We start from the raw sequence: 26255 nt of genomic DNA, 5'->3' as shown, positions 1-26255 counted from the left end.
GTTTGTTTGTCTGTCTATGGATCTGTCTGACAGTTTGTCTGTCTGTCTGTCTATGGATCTGTCTGCCTTTTTGTTTGTCTATCTAAGGATGTGTCTGTCTATGGATCTGTCTGTGGATCTGTCTGCGGATCTGTCTGCCTGTTTGTCTATGGATCTGTCTGCCTGTTTGTCTGTCTATCTATGAAGCTGTCTGTCTGTGGATCTGTCTGACTGTTTGTCTGTCTATCTATGAAGCTGTCTGTCTGTGGATCTGTCTGCCTGTTTGTTTGTCTGTCTGTCTGTCTGTCTATCTATGGATCTGTCTGTCTATCTATGGATCTGTCTGCCCGTCTGTCTATCTATGGATCTGTCTGTCTATCTATGGATCTGTCTGTCTATCTATGGATCTGTCTATGGAACTGTCTGCATGTTTGTCTGTTTGTCAATGGATCTGTCTGTCTGTCTATGGATCTGTCTGCCTATCTGTGGATCTGTCCATCCATCCGTCTATCTATGTAGAGAAAGTATTTTTCAGTAGCTCTATTTTTCTTCACTTGTTTTGTTGTTTGCTGTGACACCCACATTTCTCCACCTGGGGATTAATAAAGTATTCTTATCTTATTTAATATTATTTTAAATTAAGCTTATTAAACATATGAACTTTTGGTCAAAAAGCGAAGCCTGAACAATCTTTTTTTTATAATTCAAATATTTATTGAGTTTTCTTATTTTATAACAAAGAAAAGAAAAAAGAGAAAAAAAGAAAACAACAACAACAACAGTGAGGATCAATGCAAATCTCTATAAACAGTTCAAATTACATTGTAGACATGTGAGTGCAAAAACTGTCCCATTGTTCCTTCATGGTTTCATTCGTACAATGTAGTCTTCCCAACATCTTTTCACATGCAGCATTTTCAGTCATTCTTTCTTTCTACATTCTAAGTGTTGGGTCATGAGAGTCCTTCCAGAGTTTCAAAATTAGTCGAGAACATGTTACCAAAGCAGTATTTAACACTCTAAAAGTATGTTTATTTAACATTGGCACTTCTTGTTTGTCTCCGAGTAAACACAGTCTAGGTGATTTGGGCAGATTACAGGATAACCAACCCTGCATGTAACTCCAAAAGACAGAAATCAAGCCTGAACAATCTTTAATCTTTTAATAAGGGTTTCAATTCATTCCAATTATTTTATTGAATCAAGTTATTGAAGTTATCTACTTGCCAGCTCTGTGAATGTGTCTTAGAGGAGAATACTAACCTCACTGCTGTGGTCCTGTTGCTCACAGGACTCAAGGGAACGGGTCTGATAACTGGAAAGAGCCCTTGAGTGGCCATACGTGAACTATGCTGTATCACTCTCTGTGGAACTGCAAAACAATATAATGTTCAGTCTACTGGATATAAACTATAACATATGATTATACACTAAGATTATAAAGTTTCATACACAGAACCTTTCTTTACAAATCTTATTTGGGCTTTCTTTTTGTATAATTGAATGCTTAAAGTCTAGACAGGTTTTGTCTATAATCTTACAAGTGTTTGTTTATTTATGTATTCTATTATAACGCCATCTATATTTATGGCGATAACCAATTAATCCACACACAAGTCTATCTGTACACAAGCTGGTTTAGTATCTTCAATTCACATTGCATGTTTTTGGACTGTGAAAACATACCGGAGTACCCACTGAGCCAATAGACTGGACTAGGATATTTTTACTCATGTTTAACAACAAGAAGAATGCCACTACAGTCCTGACATAGTTCATTGACAAAATGGTTAATTTGTAAGTCACTTTGGATAATATGGTTTGCTAAATGAATAAATGTAAATTGATAGCATGGAAAACGTTTTGCTAAATGCAAAAAATAACAACCGACCACATAATCTTGCAAAGTTGGGTCTTGCAATCTTGCGGGTCCAAGCCTCAACTCATTTCATTAGAGGAATCACCGACAGCAATATATTAATAATTCGTAAAAAAAAATCCATGTCCATGAGTCCATGTCTGGTCATCTCAGATTTTGTTATGGAGATAAAAATTACGATCGGCGTTTTTGGTATATGATACGAGTGTATATTATTGTGTTTTTTCTGTTATTTCCCAATGGCATTTGAGATCGGTTGGACCCATAAGCGGTGCATGATGTCAGACTTAACAAGCGGATTGAAGAAAAGGTTTAAATATATATCTTATAAATATTTAGTTGTGTTCCTCGCATAAATCTATAAAATAATTTCTATGGAGTCATACAGACTACTTTTGTGGCACTTATTGGAAACTAGACATTTACTGTAAGGAAGATGTGAGCAGTCAGCTAATGAAACATTTTCCTTATGCATTCCATGGAAAAAGAAAGTCATACTGGAATAACAAGAAGTAAGTGATCAGTATATGCTAACCAAATTTTCAGGTGTATTGTGCCTTTAACAGACCGAAAAACTATATATACTCTAAAAAATGCTGGCTTGTTTCAAACCAGGTTGGGTCAAATATAAACAGACCATAGTTTTTTGTAGTAGCAAACTTAAGCAAATCAGTCTTGATGTCCAGTTGAACACTTGACACGCATTAGCACGCACACCGAGCTCTTTGCTTTTATGTAGACAGCCATCAAGACATTCACATCACTCAAAAGCCAATAGGCCTGTTCAGACACTTTCACAGGCAGCTCCGCCTCCATTATTCCATTATCAAGAGCAGACGAGAAGGAGAGAGGAGCCACTACAGACAGATAATGTATCCATTTCCTTCCATTTAGCTGTTCGCTGTGGAGTGGTAAGGAAGCGCAATGATTGGAATCGAATGGACATTTAAACTGCTGGGACACCAACTGGGAGTGAAAGAGAGAAACAAATGCACTGAAAGATTGAGCAGTTGTGGCAATGAGAGAATCGGTGGAAAGAAAGAAATGATACCTGAGAGATTACGAAAGTAATCTAGAGGCTCAGAGCAACTATTTGAGCTGTAAAGAGTAGTTTTTTCTCTTACAGAAACAAATGGAAGAAAAGGAATTAAAAACCCCATGCAATCAAGTTTTTGTTTAGTTGTGCTACTCATTCAAGAACATTCAGGTCTGTTTGGAAGCCATCTATATGCTATCAAACTCTTAAAGGGGACATACCCCACTCCAACCCAAACCATGAAAAGACCTACTTTCACTAAAATGGTTGTTTTAACAAACCATTTAGAGTATAAGCATAACTCTCTGTCATTAGAGAGAAGGCACTTTGAGCTTCATTTTCCAGGTTTCAAAATTATTTTAAGTTAAAAAAGTTAGGGAGGCTGAAGTATATTGGAATACATTTTGTTTGCATAACATCTTTTTTATTATTTAAAAACGTAATGATAAATATGTGTGTGAAACCTAGAAATCCAACGATCCCAAAGCCACAGGTCTGAAGAGGTTATGTTTCACGTTTGAGGTCAACAGGCCCAAAAATGAGGTTCTTGCAAGGGTTTTTTGTAAGACTAGTGCCTTTCCTAAGTGCCAGTCAGCCCCAAAATAAGTCTTTTGTTTACATGCATACACGTTCGTTCTTATTATTATTTATCCTTATGTAAGCGTATAAAATGCTGTTTCCACACCAGGCAAAAAACGTCAACCAAAGATTGTTGGATTTGTTATCTAATTGGCTACACGTTCTGTCTATCAATATTTTTCATGAAGTCATTGGAGGAACGAGTGAGTCAAATGATGTCACGATTTTTGGCAGCGCTGTTTGGATATTTTGTATTTATTAAAGTTTGAATGCGGGTTTACGTGTTTACTAGAACCTAAAGTGTAATCTCATACACAGTGTTACAACATAAATAGTCCGTTCATGCGAAATCTAATGTAAATAACAGACTATATATGTATATTTCATGGATTATACGCATTTGTGGACAAAAATGGTCGTTGGATATATTCTATTAGATGGTTTTCATGGGTTATTCACACATCCGAAACAGACTGGATTCGACTCGCAATCGTATATCAACACAAAGGTAAGAAGTCCTGTTTATATTTTGCATGTTGTCATCTGGACTTCTGTCACAAAATACTACATTTATGATGCTAGAGCATCTGTATCTCAAAACAGAGACCAAACACTGATGTTAAACCCCGTAGACCTTTTAAACAATGTATAGTAATGTTAATATTATTAATGTTTGTAGACAGTAGGCTATATAGATATTGTTAGCAGCATTAAAAAAAACTGACGTCATCCCACCCACGAATTAGTGCGCGTCGAGAGGTTAAGTGCTATCATTGGGTCCCCAGTGCCTCTATCAACTTAGAAAATGTGAAAAAGATCAACCCAGTAACTTAGTTTTGGTAAACATGTGAAAAAATAGGTCACTGAAATTTGGCTCCCCCTCTGATGTCAGAAGGGGATAATACCGTCCCTTAGTCTGCACTATCAAACCACGGCACTGCCATTTAGTGCAGAGATCAGCTCACTTGCATTTAAAAGGACACACCCATAAACATTTTTGCTCACACCTACAAAGTGGCAATTTTAACTGCTGTAATAAATTATCTATATGGTATTTTGAGCTCAATTTTACATATGTACTCTGGGGACACCAAAGATTTATTTGACATATTAAAAAGTCTCGTGAAATGTCCCCTTTAAAAGTTGACAAAATTCATTTAATATTTGATGGTGGTTTTGTCCAAACAAATAAGAGTTTTAATTTTACATTTACATTTATGCATTTGGCTAACTTTTATCCGAAGTGACTTACAGTGCATTAAGGTTTATCAGTAAGTGTGTTTCCTGGCTTTAAAACCACAACATTTTGCGCTGCTCTACCGCTGAACTATACAGGAGCACTTTTATCAGCCACTATGTTCCATTTGATTAAGCTTTTATCATAGAAATGCATTTAACATAAATTACAAACTATAAAAATAGGGTGTGCATGACAAAAAACCTTCACCTTGCAACAGCACTCCTCCATTTTTTCCGAAGAGTGGACTTCCTGGCCATAGTGGAGGACTGTGGGATAAAAACAGGGAGAGGGGCAGAGAGAGAATTTAAATTTAAGACACTTGTGTGAAAATCACATTTAAAACATTTTAAGAAAGCAATTAACTTATTTAAAATCCTAGTCAAACATTAAAAGAGGGAATGAAAGGAATGCCAATCTGATGTTCTGGAATGCAGACTACACACAGACAGAGATACTGGAGTACTGGAGATCGATCAAACCAATACAGACATTCCGGCGAGGTTTGGAAATCCTATTATTCACTATGATCACTGATTACAGTTCAAAGCAATGGATCTCAATGGCTTCTATTACAGTGTACATATCCCTTCCATTAGGTGCTGGACTTTCTCCTATATCCTTGAAACTATATCCTTAAGCACAGTAATGGATACAACAAGATTTTTGATAATAATAATTACAAATGCACTAACAAATTGCCACACTTGTACACCAGCTCAACAAGTTCTTTACCAACTGAGCCAATGGTCTGTCTGGACAGAAATGAAAGACCACCTTGACCAGGACTAAGGTCAACCAGCCTGTAGTCCACCACGTGTGATAGTGTGAACCAGCTACAGTTGTGTTTAAAATTATTCAACCCCCCAATGCTGTTAAGGGTTTTAGGGAATTTAGTGTACATTTGTAATTGTATTCAGAATGAAATCCTACAATGACTTCTTAAAGAACCATATGCAACTAAAATGACATCAATTGGTTTTGTAATATAGTAGTAAATGTTTCTTTTGTGAATTCTTCATTGACACAATTATTCAACCCCTTAAAGAACTACCACTCTGAAGAACAGAGGTTCATTGAAGTGTTTTCAATCAGGTATTAAAAAAAAACCTATGGATGTCAGGGAACAGCAATAAAGCCTAATAAGCACCAATTAGGCAGCTTTAAAATGACTGTGATACTCAACTCCTTCTAAACATTTACTGGTGTGGTTACAAACATGGTGAAGTCAAAAGAATGGTCCAAGAAGACAAGAGAAGAGGTGATTAATCTTCACAGGAAGGGCAATGGCTATAAGAAGATTGCAAAGATGTTAAACATACCAAGAGACACCATAGGAAGCATCATTCGCAAATTCAAGGCAAAGGGCACTGTTGAAACGCTTCCTGGTCGTGGCAGAAAAAAGATGCTAACTGCGACTGCCGTGCGCTATCTGAAGCGTAGAGTGGAAAAAAGTCCCCGTGTGACTGCTGAGGAACTGAGAAAAGATTTGTCAGATGTGGGTACTGAAGTTTCTGCTCAGACAATACGGCGCACCCTGCGTACTGAAGGCCTCCATGCCAGAACTCCCAGGCGCACCCCCTTGCTGTCTCCAAAGAATAAGAAGTATGCCAAAAGTCATGTGGACAAACCACAGAAGTTTTGGGATAGTGTTCTGTGGAAAATTAGAACTGTTTGGGCCATGGATCAACGCTATGTTTGGAGGAGGAAAAACAAGGCCTATGAAGAAAAGAACACCTTGCCTACTGTGAAGCATGGTGGGGGGTCAATCATGCTTTGGGGCTGTTTTGCTTCTGCAGGTACAGGGAAACTTCAGCGTGTGCAAGGTACCATGAATTCTCTTCAGTACCAGGAGATATTGGATGACAATGTGTTGCAGTCCGTCACAAACCTGAGGCTTGGGAGACGTTGGACCTTTCAACAGGACAATGATCCCAAGCATACCTCCAAATCCACTAGAGCATGGTTGCAGAAAAAAGGCTGGAACATTTTGAAGTGGCCATCGCAGTCACCAGACTTAAATCCGATTGAGAACCTCTGGTGGGACTTAAAGAAAGCAGTTGCAGTGCGCAAGCCTAAGAATGTGACTGAACTGGAGGCTTTTGCTCATGATGAATGGGCGAAGATACCCGTAGATCGCTGCAAGACACTTGTGTCAAGCTATGCTTCACGTTTAAAAGCTGTTTTAACTGTAAAAGGATGTTGTACTAAGTACTAAGATTGAATGTCACTTGGGGGTTGAATAAAACTGATAATGATGTGAGCACAGAAAAGACATTTGTGGTTATTTCATTATAAATGTTATGTTATATTTGTCTGACCTACACATGCCTCTTTGATGTTATTGTAAGCAGGATGACTGAATGATCAAAATCAATGTCAAACCGGCCAAAACAATCAATTTCAGTTGGGGTTGAATAATTTTGAACACAACTGTATTAACCATCCCAGCAAGCAATTTTGCACTTAAAAGACATCTAGCCATCCAAAAACAGCTCAGACGTCTAGGCTAAAACTAAGGCTGTTTCTCAATATGCGGTCTTCAGCGATCTTGCGTCCTTGTGTTCTCGCTCTACGTCATCATTAACCGTCGAAGTTCAATTCCAAATCTCAAGAACGCAAGTACAGAGGACGCATGAAAATACCCGGATGTGTTCTTTATATCGAGGATGCATCGAGTGCAGACTTGCGCGCTGAAATCGTGTTACGCCCCAGAAGTCATTGCGGCAAAACAATGGTGGAGGTCAGGTGACCAACAGGAAGATGGCACACATCTCAATTCTCACAAGTGCGTTCTGTGTACTCGCGACCTTCTAAGTTCGTTCTTCCGAGGTCACCTGGCAAGACCGATCTCCACGAGAACGCAAGTCCGTTCTTTGCGTTCTTGAAATTGAGAAACAGCCAAAGGCAAAATTTGGTTCATCAGTGAAAACTTAATAGATGTCTAACCATAGCCCAAAGATCAATTTAAATAAATAAATTAAATAATATTATTTCAGCAAAAACAAGAACCGAATTCAATTTTTTTCTGGCTAGAAGTGGGTTACTCATACAGGCCGGCTATTGTATATCATGTCTATAGCTGTAGGTAACATTGACCTATAGGGGCTGAACTTGGTATCACAGTCTAAATTAAAAAGAGACTGTACTTTCTCCACCCTCCTTTGGGTTGCCAGACACATGCAAGAGCGCAACTGAAGATGGAAAGCATGTACATTTATCTGCTAAATTTTACAAACACGCTTGTGTCGATCTGCGGCTCATTTTGGAGGTCGCATTTATGTGGTCTCACAAGCTGTCGAAATACACTATTGGGTAAATTGGCCTAGATGGTGAAATGTCATTTCTAGCATTTGAATAATTTCCAAGGCTAATTAGTTTGGTTCTAAGAATTATGTTGTAAATGATAAAAGTGCCACAAAAGAGCCAATAAAAATAAGCTTTGTGTTTGTAAATGGAGTAACTGTATAATTAACTGTACCACTGTTTACACACTAAGTGATTTTCAGTTCCCACAAGAAATTTAGAGACCACAAGCTTACACCCCATAAGGAAAAAAATCTAACAAGAACAATCAAGGAAAATGCAAGAAAACAGATGCCCAGCCTCTACTGTTGCTACGGAGCTTAGTGTTGCTAAGCCTATAATGTATTTCTTTGCACTAACTGTCTGTCCTATCTCGGTTTTTTCTTCTTTTCACAAATAGCTTTGTGCTACTATTCCACCTGTCTCATGCATGTGTTGCCATGGAGGTGCTCTGGTCGTCACAGCAACAGCAGAGGAGGAACGGCTCAGGAAGGGCAAACACGTGCCATTTTTTTTACATCCCACAGATTCCCCAAAGGAACAGGTCCACATGCTGACGGAGGGTTTAGGAATGAGTGAGGAAATTACCCCAAACCCTCATACAGCTGATCAGTGAGTTCTTTACAGCAAGGTCATGACAGAGGACATCATTGAAAGCAGAGTATATCATTGCTCTTTGTTTCAATCTCTTTCTTGGAGGTAAAGACAATTTGTTTTAACACACTCCCTTAACAATAAGGTAAGGGATTTATCAACATGACTGCATTGTTGACTCATTTACAGTCCAAAGTATTTCTTCCCGGCCATTATCTATAAAATATCAAAAACTATATAAATACGTTTTTTTTTTAAGTCGAAATGAAACTAATTGTTTAGTCTCTAACATTAGAGTAATATACATTTATTATTTGTATTTTAAAGACGTTTTCAGCAGTAACAACATAAACAAGCGGCTTTCGTGGAACACACGTAACTTCCGGTAAACTTACGCAAAGAATCAATAGCGAGAAGTCACTTTAGAGTAGTTTATTTCTGATAACAAGCAAAATAAACAACAAGTAGATAACCTTAGTACAAATCATAGCTAAATCGTATCAAAAATTACACTGAGCTAATGTTACTAAATGTTTGTTTAATTGCATAAAAAAGATGTTTGGTACTGATGTTCCCGAATGTTTACACATTTACTTCAAAATGGTGGTCCCATCTACTCATTCGGTAGCTATGAAAGGTATACAGAAATACTTCTTTTTAAAAATGTAGGGGTGTGGTTAAAATCAGTTTCAGCCAGTGAACTAAAAAACATACACGATTTTGGTAGTGACATTTTTTAAATAAAGTTTCATGGTGTACAAAGTAATATTAAAGGAATAGTCTACTCATTTTCAATATTAAAATATGTTATTACCTTAACTAAGAATTGTTGATACATCTCTCTATCATCTGTGTGCGTGCACGTAAGCGCTGGAGCGCGCTGCAACGCTTCGATAGCATTTAGCTTAGCCCCATTCATTCAATTGTACCATTTAGAGATAAAGTTAGAAGTGACCAAACACATCAACGTTTTTCCTATTTAAGACGAGTAGTTATACGAGCAAGTTTGGTGGTACAAAATAAAACGTAGTGCTTTTCTAAGCGGATTTAAAAGAGGAACTATATTTTATGGCGTAATAGCACTTTTGGGAGTACTTCGACTCGGTGCAGTAACACCCTCCCTCTCACATTATGAGAGTGAGAAGGGGAGCGGACTTTTCAGGCGAGTCGAAGTACTCCCAAAAGTGCTATTACGCCATAAAATATAGTTCCTCTTTTAAATCCGCTTAGAAAAGCGCTACGTTTTATTTTGTACCACCAAACTTGCTCGTATAACTACTCGTCTTAAATAGGAAAAACGTTGATGTGTTTGGTAATAACATATTTTAATATTGAAAATGAGTAGACTATTCCTTTAAAGGACCAGTGAGTAGATTTTTAGCGACATTTAGTGGTGAGACCAATGGCTCAGTCCACAGTCCACCCCTCCCTTTCAAAACGCATAGTGAAGCTGCGGTAGCTGCCACAGGACAAACACTTCATTGTCTGTACTGACAAAACGCGATTTATAAAACCGATTGTCCGTTTAGGGCTACGTTAGAAACATGACACCGATTCCATGTTAGGGGTCCCATGGAGTATGTAGATATAAACGGCTCATTTTAAGGTAATAAAAACAATACAGATCATATTGTAAGGTATTTATACACCACTGCTAATATATTTAAGTATATTACATTGTACTTCTGTCAAGAGATCCTTCTAAAAAGTTACAAAATGTACCTTTAAATAAATATTTCCTTAACTTTTTAAAATAAAAATATATTTTTAATATCAACATTGAAATAAAATGCAAAAAGTATTTCAATATAATTTTTAATAGTTTAGGGTTCGTACACAATAAATGATAATATAATTTATTATAATTTTAAATAATTGAAACCGGGACCCAGAGTGGATAAATCTGAAACCGAGAACCTTGCGTCTTCGTGTGTACCGCCAATACGTATTTATTTTCTGATCGTGAACTTCGGCACGACACGCGCTGTTCTACAAAGGGGGCGATCGATCTTAGTTTTAGCATGGATAGTGAGGAGCTCCCTGATCGCTGCATTATTCCAGTTTGCCCACATTTCTCTTAATGTTGATCTGTATATAAAACCCTCGTGTCAGAGAGCTGAAAGGTAACTTGTTGCGCGATGACACACGCGTCCCACACTATGACATGCGTCCTCACTATGAAACGCCCCTTAAGGCATTGTTTCTGCCATTTGACTGCCACACCTTACACATTTATTGGGACGACTCAGTGTTTACGGAGGGGAAAAAAGATCGGATAAAAAAAAATTATCGGAAAGGGGAAGCATTGGCTTTATGTGGATGCAATGTTTGTGGTCTCAAAGTTCTTATTTCAGAGATGGAACATTTGGCACTAAGATTTTTGGGGCACATAAAATGGAAAGTATAAATAAAGGGAACAAAAGAAAACAAACCGATGAAGACCAGAAAGCAAAAACTGGTAGACACAGAGGAAAATAATAGAAAGCAAAAAGGGGAAAAAAAATGGAAGGATAAAAAAAGAAAGTGAGAGTGATAAATTGAGGCATTACCTGTGGTATTGCTGAGGAGAGGCAGATGGGGAGGTAGAAGGTTTTGGAAGCCGAGGAGAATACGGATGATATGGAGTCTTCTTCAGCGCCTGAATCAGATTGTGTCTGTAGTCAGGATCAATAGACCAGAGAGAACCTTTTCCTATGCTCTAGAAATACAAAGAAAGAAAGAGGTTTATGTTAAAGAGGTTTGTTTTAAGTAAATAGATAAAAAAAAATGCAACATAAATTGGGGACTTCAGGATAGGAACCCCAATGGTCATACCCCTTGACTACAGTTACGATATTAGCACCAAGGTCTGGGACTCTTAAAGCCGAAAGTATACTAGGGACGTCCGCATGACGTCACATGACCGTCCGCGTGCAGCCCAAAATTTGAGATCGCGTGGACAGTGCGGTTCCAGCTAAGAGAGGTAACAAGACTAATCTGGCCATAACAGTTTACTTTTACTTACTTTTTTAGCAGTTTGGCTTTTGTAAGGGTCTATATAACCTGTTCTGAAACGAGTCTATTGAAATTATTATATCGCAATACATATCGCTATCGCAAGAGGCTGCAATGTATAACGCAATATGGATTTTAGGCCATATCGCCCATCCCTACTCGAAAAGCTGCGCGGACGCGGAAAAAAGGTATACCCCGCGGCCTTAAGGCTTATTCACATCAAGGACAATATCAATAACTGTAAAGTTTTATTAAAGTCAATAGTTTTACCCCTTAAAACATATATTTGATTATTAAAATGACATTAGGGATGCTCATATCAGTTCATTTTCCCGACCGACAACCGTAGCTTCTAAACCGAACATTAACCGTTAACTTATAAGATTTTAATATGAAATTGTTATTGAGTAAAAATACAGTTGACGGTTGTCTGTGAACTAGTAAAAACAAAAGATTTAATTTGAATGTGCAAACAGCAGCGACATATCTACAACAGAACCAGGATTCATACGTTATCAGATATTCAAGCACGCGAACAGTCCAGAGGAGAGGATTTATATCCAAAAAGGGCAGATTGTCTCTGTTTCATCTACCACAGTGGTCATTTCTAAAGCAGGACGCTTTTCAGAAAGTTTGGCTTTTGCGTCATCTTTCTCCGTTTGTGCCAAAACAGAGATGTTTATAGTCAGGGTCAGAGGCCATCAGCGAACGTCTGTCCGGATGTGCGCGAGACGGAGACGGACCGCGTCATCTTCGGCGGACACGCGCGCGTCTCCGTTCAGCTTCCAAACACCCATACAAATTTCTCATACAAATGATTACTTTATCAGACAGCAATAATTTGTGTCATTTACATGACATTCACAAATTAAAGAAAGAAAAGTGGCGAAATGTCTGTCGGCTCATGACGACACGCACCGTGCTTTAACAAATATTTTTTTCTTTTAACTGATAATGTTAATCGGTCATAAATTCTTACCTTCGGTTAATGGTTAAACGGTCAATATGAACATCCCTAAATGACATACATAAACACATTTACTCGTGAAAATAATTTATTTGTGCTTAATTTAGAACAATGAATATGCAAATTAATCCCCACTCCCCAAGAATAGTGGAGTTCACACAACAATGATAACAATAGCGATACAAAGAAATAATATCGTTGCAATCAAATTCAGAGATGTTTTTAGCTGATTTACATTTTCATTTTATTAATTTAGCAGATGCTTATATCAGAACTCCTATAGTTATCTTTATAGTTATCATTCTTGGTGTGAACAGGTATTTAAAGGGACACTCCACTACGCAGCACCTGAAAATAGTCCCCTTGGTAACTTTCAATAGCCAGGGGACTATTTTCAGGCGCTGCGTAATATCATCGCGCCTCCTGCAGCCATGTTACAGCAGCAAAGTCCTTGATTAATAGTACAGAAGAGTCAAGTTTTAAATAGGAAAATATCCAAACTCTGGTTATTTTTGAGTGTGATCCTAATGGTCTAATCAGATTCAATGGATTATGCTAAGCTATGCTAAAAGTGGTATCGCCAGACCTGGAGATCGGCTGAATGAATTCAAAAACGATAAAAGTCAAATGTTTAAGTCTAGGGGAGCTTGAAAATGAGCATATTTTCCAAAAAAGTGGAGTGTCCCTTTAAACACTCCATCTTTGTAAAGAACATGTCTACGTAATGGAAGATACTGTAAAGGAATTTGGCGGGGGGGGGGGGGGGGGTCATGTTTACTCAGGTAGTTCTGTAAACCAAATTTGAAAGAAATATTCACATCCTTTTACCTTGATGTACATTTGCTAAGCTGACAGTAGATTGAACTGCAGGGTGAAGGATTAGACTCAATACCCTTGTTGTCTAGTAAAGACAGAGGCACCTTTAAAATTGCCTCAACAGGCAACACTAGCTTGTATTTTTAGATCAAAGAAGCCATTCTCCACCTAATTAAGCTGTCTGCCCTCCATCAGAGGCTTCCAGAGCCGCACTTCACTTTACCAAAAGAACACAACTCTCACAAGCCATGAAATTCAACCAGTAAGCCTTTGATCTCGGCTCTCGCATAAAGCACAGAAATGAGTGAGACGAGATGATGAAAGAGCACTGGTGTTATTGTTATTAAAAAAAAAAACAGTCACTGTTAGGGACGGATCACAATAATCAACTAGTAATGTGTTAGAATGACTAGTTGTTTTTTAACTTACAGTAGCAGTCTTATTTAAAGGCATAGTTAAATCAAGCAGTATTGGACCAGCCTTGACCTCCATAGTAGGAAGAAAAACACTATGGAAGCCAATGGTGCTAACATTCCTCAAAATATCTTCCTTTGTGTTAAGCAGAACAAAGAAGTTTATACAGGTTTGAAACAACTTGATGATGAAAGCATTTTTTATTTTGGGTGAACTATCCCTAAAAGATGCCCCCTGAAAAATGCATCAGATGAAACATTAGCAACCCACCAGGATGCATGCTAATTCAAACACACTCTCCATGACTTCATTCATAACTTCCACTGCCAACACACCATCACAACTTGACGTACAGTACATCATTCCCCGGCTCCAGCATCTGGGTATTGCACCGCCTCACCTGCCTGGGAGAGCCACACAATCACTCGCTGCAGGAAAAAGGGGAGGGGCAGACATGCACCTGTGGTTTCACTCGTCTCCAAGGCAACAAGCAGAAGAGAGAGATGGAGGGGCTGGTGTCTGGTTGGAAGGTTTGGCAGGAGTATTCTTAGTCTACACAGACAATAGTGCCGTTTAAAACCAGTCTAGACCCATAGGCTCATCTTTCACTACAGTGCTGAACGATGAAGCAGATGCTAGCTACAATAAATCATTTTCTGTATTAAAAAAGAAGCAGTTTGCATTTGATTGATGAGGTATACCATACTCATTGTGAATGTCCATACTAGGCAAAAGTCTTTGCATGAAAACAGAATCATAAAACATAGTAATTGGTATATATATAAAATATTGAACGGCACGCGTACTATTCTAATGACAAAATTTGCGTCACATATATACTGCACGCAGACCCTCGCGTATGCATAAAAATGAAACTATACTTCTAGCTACGGCCACCGGGCACTTGCTTGTTCCAACAAAAAAGCTCCCAATTTGTCTGCTTTACCTGGAAACTGATGGCAAACTGTAAATAAATCGGATAATTTCTTTCGTGGTGTTTTACTCCAGTAAATGTCTGCTTACAAGATGTTAAAAAAAACGTTTTTGTTTGGCCTCATAATCAGAGGGCACTGCCGTCTTAACGTCTTTTTGCTTTACCAGTTGACGTAACACGCAACACACACAACAGCATCTACAACAACCAATAAGGTAGAAGGAACCTTATGACATTGCTGAGAAGTTAACGTTCACAACGTTAACTCAGTGGTAACATTGTATAAGAATACATACAGACAAACAGCCACAGGCAGAAAATATATTTTAGTGACTGAGGGGTGAATCACTGGCCCGATCGGGCAAGTGACACTACGGTTAACTGGTCCGAGCATCTCTCACACTGGCCCCGGGTCACCAGGCAGTCCTTTATGTTGAGCCCAGCTTAATCGTTATCAACATCATCGTACACTTTAGGAAAGGATGTGTTAATTTTAACACACTGTTTTGTGTTATCCTATTTAACACATTATGTGTTATTTTAACACAATATGTGTCATTTCTTGTTGATTTTGAGTTCAGATAAATAGAAGGGACAACACAAGATGTGTTAAAACACCACAAAGTGTGTTTTTCCAAAAATAACACAGAGACGTGTTACGTTAAGGACAACGCAGATGTGTTGTCCTTGGCTAGACACAAGATGTGTTATTTAACACATTCGTTTTAAAAGTGTAATCACCTTTGTTCATGTGTATATATCAAGGCTTTGAACCGGTTCACGGAACGAAAACCAGAAACTTTTAATGTTTTGCAAGGAACAGAAACGAAACCAGAAGTTTTCAAAAAAAAAAAAAAAAAGGCGCTAAAGTGAGCAATTTTCTGTACGTACAGATGCAGATGCTGTTGAATGTGTCCGGTCCAACTCCAATTAAACGTGATTATCCCTATGCCCTTCAAAGATCAGAACTCTTGATGTATAAACTTGAGAGAAAGTTGCGCTACTGTGTCTCATACTGTAGTCCATTAAAATACTTTGGCGAATAAAGCACTGAAAAACAACGTAATTTTCACTTTATGTGGAGCGATTGTTTATGCTGCATCTTCTTCCCGAAGCGCCGTTTGGAATTCGACCTCCATCTGTGTGAGCGCGCGTGTTTAAGTGCACTCAAAAGTGTATACACGGAGAGACGCGTTTCAAAAAGCAAGCGAACAATCTTTCTGTTCTTGCCAGGACACATACAAACAAAATGTTCTCAAAAATACCACAGTATTCTTTTTCTAATAAAAACATTTATGTCTTAAGTGTATGTATAGATTAGAGGTAGAAACCAGGTCCGTGCTTATCTTAAAGAGACAGTAACCTTAATTAACATATGTAGACTAATAATTTAAGTTTAATGTCCTAATGATCAGCCTACTTATTTGTATCCCACGGCTGACATGAAATTATTAACCCTTTCGGGAACTTTATTTTTTTGTTCTAACCGGTTCAGGAACGTCAATTATGTGTTGAACTGAAAACTGGAAACGTTACAATACCGTTTCTGTTCGGAACGAACCAATGGGAAGAAAATCTGGTTCAAAGCCCTGGTATATATACCCCGGCCTTTGTTCCAGGCTTGTTCCGATCTTGTTTATGTTAACAGTTTATGTCATTCGTTAGATGTTTGTGTCTATTTATCATTAGTGTTTCATTAAAGTTCTTTTTTTGTAACCCTCGTGATAATTAAGTTAAGTTGTAGGGTAATAAGACAATAATTATATAACTAAATTTCTAACTGTATACATAATATAACTATATACATTATATACAGTATTATTTTATACTTGATCCCACTGTCTGTAAAAGTGCTACAAATGACAGATTTCATCATTTACACTACTTCCTGAACTTCAGCCAGCTCCTTGTTTCCTGTCTGCCATTACAGAAATAATGCAGTTTTCTTAAAAAAAAAAGAGCTCCTTGTTTCCGGTCTGCCATTATTGGACAAACTGATTAATCCAGGTGTGTCTGATTATTGTGGTTGTGACTACTGAGGTCAGGCACACCTGGATTAATCAGTTTGTCCAATAATGGCAGACCGGAAACAAGGAGCTGGCTGAAGTTCAGGAAGTAGTGCAGCTGGGCATAAAGCCTATTGGTGCTCTTTTTTTTTTTTTTAAAGAAAACTGCATTATTTCTGTAATAGTCTTAATAGTTTTAAGAGTTAATACTTGATATAAAAATAACTTTATTGTCATTGCATAGTACAGGTACACAGCAACGAAATGTCGGTTAGCATCTGAAGGGTAAATAGTAAGACTGTGCAAATTGACAAGTGCAATTGAATATTAAAAATAAAGTGCAAATATGTACAATGAATAATGAATAAATAGCAGGCTATGGCAGAAGAGTATGTACATGTTATGGAGAGTAAGTGACATATATATATCTTATATCTTTTCTCGTACTTACAGCTGCCATCGCCATCATACTTTAAAGAAATGAAGTTGTTCGCGGCGACGCAAGAAATTGAATCGAAGCAGCGAAGCATTTCATGCATCCTCTCATAAAAGAAGGTCGCATTTAAAGTGTCCCACTTGCTTTTTGAGAAAAGACAACCTAGATGACGTATGCAGCCTGGGAATGTGACCACCGGATGATTCAGCCATTGAAATGAGACAGACCTAGGCTGCGTCCGAAGACTTGTTGCCTCGCTGCCTCATGAGGCAATAACTAATCCCATATTTGAAAACTAAAATACTAATTTCTCACTAGAAATGCAATTGGCCCGCCATTTTATTTTTTATCTACAGCTTAAATGTCATACACACCTGGAATGTAATATGACAGTTATCACATAATTTTCTTACTCTCATGCAAGTTAACTATACCACCTAATACCACATTAAGGTTATCTCTTATACAAGAAACCTAGACTAACATTATAATGGATTTCAACAAGAAAAAGAAATGTATCAAAAGTGTAAACACAGAGAAACAGATGTTAGAAAATTGTATTTGCTCTTGTATATGTTATCTTTAACCTGTGGGGCTCGGATGGAGCTCTAAAGCCTGTTAGAAAGCTGGAATTGATTAGCAAAGTCTCCAGAATTAAAGCTTTTAGTGTCTGCTAAACATCTGCTATTGACTAACACACAGCATTGAATGTCCAAGCTGTGAATCATAATACTTTGTCTGTTGTTGACCCACCAGTCTGCTCTTTTGAGATGTTTGTGTATGTCTTTCAATGAGGTTAAATACAATTTTAATCAAGCCCAGAGACTTTTGATGTATTGAGTATGTTTGAACAGAAAACAAGTCACACTGAGACTTTAAGTTAAAAAACATGGACAACTCTGAAACACAAAACACTCACAGTTTTTGTTTCGATCGATCATAATTCTGAAATGCACACTCGAAAAAATGCTGGGTTGCTTTAACTCATGGTTAAGAGTGGGACAAGCGTTGGTTTGAATTAACCTATACATTTCTTAATGTGTCCGTTTGTGACCCAACAATGAGTTAAAATACAACCCAGCATTTTTTCAAGTGCATTCAAACAAATGCATTCATTTCATTCCAGTTCATTTTAGACGACATTAGCGGGCAAAGTTGTAGCATGAATCATTTAAAGACATTAGTTTGTTACAACACCAGAATTACTTCTACTAATGCATACAGCTAGCCAACCTAAACTTTACCCATCAAAACAAATAACTGTTTCATACCACTTCCCTGATATTTGACCCACATGCACTGATCTGCTCACACACATAGCAACACAACCAATCAGTTTGGCTGTTGCTAGAGAAACTGCATGCTTTATGTCAACTACAGTGTGGTTGCTATGGGAACACATATACAAGGCAAACTCTTTTGGTCGTTGTTAAGAACCAAAATGACAGCGTGACAGCTTATACAGGTACAAACACACACTCTTACATGCACACATGCATAACAATGTAAACACATTCAGCCGCAGTAAAAATGTCTTAAAAATGCATGGAGGTCTTTTATTTTCATCTGTCATATCTAAACAGAAAGCATAATTGTATTTTTATTATAACTCACAGTTTGGTTTTTTTCACATTTGTGAAAATTAACCATATTAAAGGGATAGTTCACCCAAAAAAAATAATGTCATCATTTTCTCATGCTCATGTTGTTCTAAAGCTGTATGAGTTTTTTTTTTAATCTGTTGAATACAAAAATACATTTTGATAAATGATACTCAGCACACAGTTGATGGTGCCTTTTTACTTCTAAAGTACTCTATAAAAAAACCAAATACTATGGAAGTCAGTGGGTACATTTTACTCTAGTCCACTAGCATTCATTATGTGAACATATTTGTCATGTAAAGAGCTTTGGATGGCCATGGGTCCGTTGAAAGCACTATATATAAGTGCAGTCCATTTACCATTTACCATATTTTAAGAGACATATGCTAAAAATATATATCTATTTTTACACTTATATCTAACAAAAAAGTTTTCTATCAATTATTTTATACTTGTTGCTATACTGTTTATAGTATCCGCCCTTTTTTTTTAAAGAGGGGGGTTTCTACACAGTAAAAAAATTCCGCTGAAATTACAGTGTTACTTGCAGCTGGTTGCCGGTAATTTACCGTAGATTTAAATTTATGTTATTTACTGGCAAGAGTTTGTTCACAGTTAAATAAATGTTAAATATTAACAAGTCTTTATCTTTACAGAATAAAACTATACAATAACAGCCTCATGCAAAGCATTCTGGGAACCAGAAATCATCATCAAACTTTTTTTGCTTCAGATTTTGGTTCCCAGAATGCTTTGCTTGATGCTGTTATTTTAGTTTTACTCTCTAAAGACAAAGACTTGCAAATGTTTAATGTTCACTTAACTTTGAAGAAAATGCAACACAAGCAACACTGTAATTTTTACGGAATTTTCTACAGTGTAAAGTTATTTTATGCATTCTGACTTACTTTGACAGTTTAATTTTTTCCCGCCATTGACGAGTTATCTTCTCAATTAAGAGAAAACATTTGCATTAAAAAAGTGTTCCGGATGAGGTTTATGTTAATCTGTAATACCGCGATAGAGACAGAGCGCAGTTATGCTGATTTAAAAACCACGCCCACCTGGGGAACCAATCCAACCCTTTCCATTGACTTTGTATTGCGTGAGGCCGCCTCCTTGTCATTTCTTGCTTATAACAAAAAACAGAATAATGCCTAAAAGCTGCTGTGTGACAAGGTGTACAGCTAACAAGCCAAAAAACTCAGAAATCAGTTTTTATAAGCTGTCGAGCCGTAAAACCCAGCCTTTAAGGAGAAAAAAGTTGATATTTTTTGTAATAAGTCAGAAATGACAAGAAGGCAGCCTCTCGCAATACAAAGTCAATGGAGACGGTTGGATTGTCCCCCCTGGTGGACGTGGTTTTCAGGTTATGACGCGTTGCACTCTGTCTCTATTATCCACTAGATCCACTTACCCAAATTTATAAAAAAACTGAAGCAAAAATTATTTACTAATTTTAAACTCTGTGTATGTTTTGAAAATTGTTCTGAATCTGATCTCGAAAACAGAATTCCTTCACAAAAATACATTAAAAAAAAACATATTTAAGAGTTTATAAGCAGAGGGAAAAAATATATATAGATAGGATGAAAAGTTTTTTTCCCGTTGTGTTTTTTTTATCATTATTGTTTGTTTGAAAGCAGAGGGTCTGTTCTTTCATGTGATGTATTTGTATGTTTATATATTTTTAGAAAAAAAATCCTGGAATGCATTTTGTAAAACTTTTGTGAAAACCACAAAAAATGCTGGCGGGGAATGAGTTAAAGGAACAGTATGTAGGATTGTGGCCAAAACTGGTACTGCAATCACAAAACTGGTGGCCAATAGACCCCTTCACGGTTCACGTCACAGGCGGTTCCCACTGCGCATGTCGGGGTCAGAAAAGTCATTACAGCAGATTGAGTTGCGTATTATTCGGTATCGTCAAAAATGCCTACTTATGTCGTGGGCTGTGAAAATCGCACCAGGTCTTCCGTTAAGTTTTCGCGATTCATGCAAAATCTCAAAAACAAAAAAACACAACATCTGCGGCTGCAAACAATTAACGTGCAGACTGGAACAATGCAAATATCAAAGAGGCTTGTGTTTGTAGTGCTCACTTCATTTGAGGCAAGTCATCATTTTTCAGCCCTGTTAGATTAAATTATAAAGCCTGGATGGTATGAACAGTTTGACCCCATGCTGCACGCGCACCCGATAGTCATTCAATGTTTACAAACCTTGAAGGGGTTTATACACAAAATGACAACATAAACATCAGTTGTGGGCTGCAATTCCACTTTTTAAGTGACAATATCCTGGCCGGACCACAGTTGTGAGTGATATAAGTATTTGAAATGAAAATGACTTCTTAATGTCTAGTGACATATCAGGGCCATTTTATGATTAATTGATATACATTTCTTACATACTGTTCCTTTAAGAGTTGGATTACTCATGCTAAACATAGGGAAAGTGTCAAAAAAGAAGTTGAACTTGTGAGTATTTTTGTGCTGAATGCACTTTGCCAGGGTTTGTACAAGTTTCAGAAAGTTTTTTAAACATAAGGGATTCATAAGTAACAATTTTGCTGTATTTGTTTATGGACAATTTCTGTATAGGAAGTAAAGTGGAACTCCTTATTTGGGCATTAAAAGCACAGGCACACACCAACCAAGAGTCGACACGAAATGAATGTCAACAAAGAAGTGTGTTGTTGTTTGTGAGGTAAATTTAAACTTGTTCACCTTCCAAAGGAACCCAGCCTTATGGAAACAATGGATATAGTTTGTTTATCTAGGATAGCAGCAGAGTTGTGCATGTGTGTTTGTTTAACGCTGGATTTTGTTAAAATTGGGTGGTGCCAATTGGGTCGCAGGCGGTAAGTCAAACTGCATGAGTGCATATAAATGTAAACAACACAAACATGTAGTGAATCATACATTATCCAGAGATAGTGGTATAATGTTTTGTGTGTGTTGCTTGCTTGTGACTCGCTCCGCCTGAGGTATGCCTCAAGGGGGTCAGGTTTATTCGGAAAGAATCGGAACAGCTGATCTGTCTTTTATAAATCTGATTAAACTAAAGATTGGAGATATGAAGGATGCAATGCTACTCTATAGGTACTCAAGATAACATGTGGTTTTTAAAGGGTAAAGCTTATGCAAAATTATGAAATAAACTTGAATTAAAAGCGACAGTGCACTAAGGGTATACATTATATCAGCATGTAAAAAGCACAAAAAGTATTTAATAACCATCAGGCTGCTGAACTGCTGACAGAAAATCATTTACATTCTGTGTTACATTGCAAGTCTCAAACAAACAAGTCCTTACCTGACTGCGGTCCTTATCCACTTTTTTGAAGCACTTGTTAAGTGACAGGTTGTGACGCACCGAATTCTTCCAGCCAGTAGGGGCACTAGCGAAGTACGGGAAGTGCTCTAGTATCCAGCCGTAGATGTCTTTGACAGGAAGTCGCTTTGAGGGAGCGTCCTCTATTGCCATGAAAATGAGGCAGCTAAAAGAGTACGGAGGTTTTCGGCTGGGACCCGTAGACAGATGATAGGGCGGCTCGCTGGGCTCAGGAGAGGATGATGGTGAGGAAGAAGAGGGCTCGCGGCTGCCGTTGGCATCTTGCAGGGGGCTTACGCTACGCAGGCCAGATTGACCCAGGCTGGTCAAAAGATCTGTGCTCTCGTGCAGCCAGCTGAGGCTGGTAAGCTCCTCGTCCTCCGCTCGGCTTAGAGATGTTGACAGGGCGAGAGACAGATCGGCTGCTTCTGTGTCCTGGTAGAGCTGACTCAGACCCCGTGCTACACTCCCACTGCTGGGGCCCTCAGCCTTCTTCCCTGGGGGCATGACCACCGGACCCATGCAGCCCTCAGCTCCTGGAAGAATGAGAAATAAATACGTTTGAAGTCACAACCTTGAATGGGATCACAGTGAAAGATGACAGGTGAAACTGACTACAAAGTAAAACAGTGAAATGTGTTGGTATTCCTAAATGAATAGTTCATCCAAAATTCAACTGATGTATGGTTTGTTAGGAAATGAAAATATTTGGACGATATAAAAACTACTTGAAAATCTGGACCTTGTCAACTGCATCCACTCACAAAAATGTTTTTATATATTTACAATAGGACATTTACAAAATATTTTCCTGACACATGATTTTTTGGCATAAAACATTTTAAAAAATTTGACCCATAAAATTAATTTTTGGCTATTGCTACAAATGAATGTTCCAAAACGCAATAAATCCATTTTGACTAATTTCGGTAAAAATGTGTAGCGATTTTCGTTGACTTCGCGTAAAATAATGTAAAGTTTATTTTTTATTTTTTTCCTATTTATCACGTTTTGGAACCAAGCTCTTCAAATATACCCGTGCCACTTAAGACTAGTTTTGTGGTCCAGGGTCACATTCATGTTCTCAAACGATTCATAATTTAAATTTCTTTTGTAAATTCAATAAAAAAAAATTATGGAGCATCCCATGTTTAAGTCAGTATTTAATTGTGTTCACCTGAAGGCTGATAATAAATATAAATCTGGCATGGCATGAGGTAAATTATAAGAGCATTTTTCATTTTTGGGTGAATTATTCCATAAAGAATAAAAGTGAGATCCTAACATTTAAACCCGGGTTCACAGTTTAAGCTGCCTCAACAAAAAATAACTTGCATATACAGTTCCTAAAATATGACAGTACCATTGATTTTTCTTAAGATGCACACCAGTAACGTCTTTTTTCTAAGGCATGTTTATAAAAAATGCTTATACGTCCTAATTTAACTAAGGCCTAGTCCTGGTTTTATTTAAACCTTGTCTGTGAAACCTGGCCTTAATGCTAAAACTCTTACCTTAGTGGGACAGAAATCAAAATGTTGAACTTTAAAATAAATTGAAAACCAAAACAAGCTATACAACCGCTTTCTTAAAGGCTAACAGTTAATACACATCCCCCTAATTTCACAGACAAGGCTTAAGGCTAGTCCTCGACTAAAACACATGTTTGAGCTGTATCAACTGAAAATAACTTAAGGGCTCATTATAGTCGTGTGTAGGTCCTACGGTGCAGCCGCGTTGGCGTAGGTTCCACGTCGGTTTTCATTTATACTTTTGCGTCGTCGTCCGTGTCGACGTGCAAACACACGCGCAGACCACTGGTAGGCAGTATCCATGCGTGTAACCACAGTAGCAGCGCTTCCGTCAATGAAGAAGCAGCTTGGCAAGTTAACCCACAAACGAAGAAGAAACGGCTACTTGTTGTGTATGATTTGAGAAGACCAGCAATGATGGAAGTAAATAAACAGCAACTTTTGTTGCAGTTTGAGTTAAATCACTCCTAAACTTGGCTTATCTTTGTTTTCACCGTCGCAAACGGAAATACCTATGACGCAGTTTTTTTTACCTGACGGGAGGGGTTCTGGTGGACCAATCACAGCACTTGCGGTCCTACGTAGCTGTGGCGTAGAGCTTACACACGACTATAAATCAGGCTTTACACTGACAGATCTTAAAATATGCCAGTGGCATTGATTTGTCTCAATATACACACCAGTAAAGCATTTCTAAGGCGTGTTTATAAAATACGCTTAAACATCTTAATTAAACTAAGGTCTAGTCCTGACTTTAGCGAAGTCTTGTCTGTGAAACCAAGCCATTATCTAACTGTCTTGATCTATGAATGTGTCCGTATCCCATTCCCCCATCTTCTGTCCTAGTTCTGTATTTTAATCAATAAAAAGTGGGACTCTTAAACCTCAAAGTGGTGCCAAAATGGCATCATAAAGTGTTACGTTAACAGTGTATCTCACCATTTAATCTATTTTATAGTTTCATTCAACACAAACTATATTACGAAGTGGTAATTCGTATGAATTTGTACCATCTCATCTGCACGGTTTAGTACGATCTGCTTTCAACCCAGTGTCATTGGGTGTAAAAGGTCTACATTAAGGCCATGTTTACATTAGAGCATTTGCGTTTTAAAACGGCATTTTAAAATGAAAACGATCCTCGTTTATACTGGCATTTTTAAAAGAATCTTCATCCACACTATACACCACCATAAACGCATGAAACATGACCAATCACGTAACTGGGCATGCGCATATAAGTGTAAAATAACTTATTACTCTAATAATAGCTTACCTTTGCACGTTTACGCAGCCTAGGGGTGTGCGATATTGACAAAAAGTCCTTTGCTGGCAACTATAACAGACACTATTTTTGAACCTATAAAAATGTGTTTGGGAAAGTCTTATACTGTTCTATTTCCCCCCTACAACATATTAATATGATTAATAGGTTAATTTTGATTTTATAACTAAACAGAAAGGTCTTTATGATTTAAAAAGAAAGCATTCAAGTGAAAGAACAAGGTCAGAATCAGAGGACTCGCTGCCTGAAAGCCAGAATGATAGCTGCAGGTCAGACACAAGCCTTGTAGGTACGTGATAATCTCCGCTGTCGCGGCTGTCAGTTTGGTTCCTCACGACGTAACTTCGGATTTCCTCAGGCGATGTGCAGAAAACATTCTTGAGATTGTAATATACATTTAGTTTAATTGCTAAGTAAACGAAATTTCAATGAATTTGAACAACGTGCACAGTAGTTTTACCACCCGCAAAATGTAAAACAATGGGACAAAATAAATGACTTTCGAGTTTCAAATGGCCAGTATTTTGTTATTCTTGAACCCATAGACATGGTCTTGGTGTCATTTTAAAGTTTTTTTTTCAAGCTCTTTCTATCTGAACAACTAGTTTTAGCATTTAACCATGCTGAAAATTTTAATTACATATCTACCTTTTGCACATTTTATGTATGTTCAAAAGCTCTACAGTAGCTCTTTCTAATGGTATTTTTTCAAAATCCTTTTGCACATTTTATTTATGTTCAGTAGCTATTTCTAGCTCAAGCAAATCCACAAACTTATAAAAGTATTTATTATTTTTTACAAGGTCGTCTGTTGACTGCTGAATATAAAACCCCTTCAATATAGGAGTCGAGTCAGCAAAAAATAAAAATAAAATAGAGTACCGGCACCTCTTTTGGGCCACTTAAAGCACTGACTAAACAGAAAGGTCTTTATGATTTAAAAAGAAAGCATTCTAAACAGTAGCGAACTTGAAGCAAAAATAAATTTCAGCAAATGCAAACTTTAATCAAACATAGTAAGAGGTGAAGTATTGCTTTAGCCTACCAGAAATGCTTATTGCATTAATTTTTAAAAGTGTGCGAGGTCCGTGCACGTCCTCCGCTAGCAACACACAAATAGCTAAAAGCCAAGCGTCTAAACGAGCATTATATTAATGACGTTGAGTTTATTGTTTTTATTAATTTATATTCACAAAACTTATCAACAAAACATCGATTAAAATTAAGAGACCAATTATCTGAAACGAAATTCATTTTAAAGTAGCAAACAAAACTTACATTAAACTGGAAAATAATGTCTGACCCATTACAATTCTCCCTT

General features: G+C 37.5%; 1 protein-coding gene across 2 annotated transcripts in view; it reads right to left on the bottom strand.

The window, feature by feature from the left end:
• The window catches only part of ches1 (checkpoint suppressor 1), a 48800-nt gene that overhangs the window by 6000 nt on the left and 16545 nt on the right, over positions 1 to 26255 (bottom strand). For both annotated transcript variants that reach the window (XM_055185904.2, XM_055185903.2), the window contains 4 exons: positions 22100 to 22653; positions 11160 to 11308; positions 4921 to 4979; positions 1243 to 1351 (listed from right to left, as the gene is read on the bottom strand). In XM_055185904.2, coding sequence (XP_055041879.2) covers positions 1243 to 1351; positions 4921 to 4979; positions 11160 to 11308; positions 22100 to 22639 — 857 coding nt within the window. In that variant the 5' untranslated portion in view covers positions 22640 to 22653. The remainder of the gene's footprint in view (positions 1 to 1242; positions 1352 to 4920; positions 4980 to 11159; positions 11309 to 22099; positions 22654 to 26255) is intronic.

Source organism: Misgurnus anguillicaudatus, chromosome 18 (genome assembly GCF_027580225.2).
Source record: "Misgurnus anguillicaudatus chromosome 18, ASM2758022v2, whole genome shotgun sequence".
NCBI classification, from domain to species: domain Eukaryota; kingdom Metazoa; phylum Chordata; class Actinopteri; order Cypriniformes; family Cobitidae; genus Misgurnus; species Misgurnus anguillicaudatus.
The sequence above is the reverse complement of the archived record's forward strand: the minus strand, read 5'-3'. Positions and strand labels throughout refer to the sequence as shown.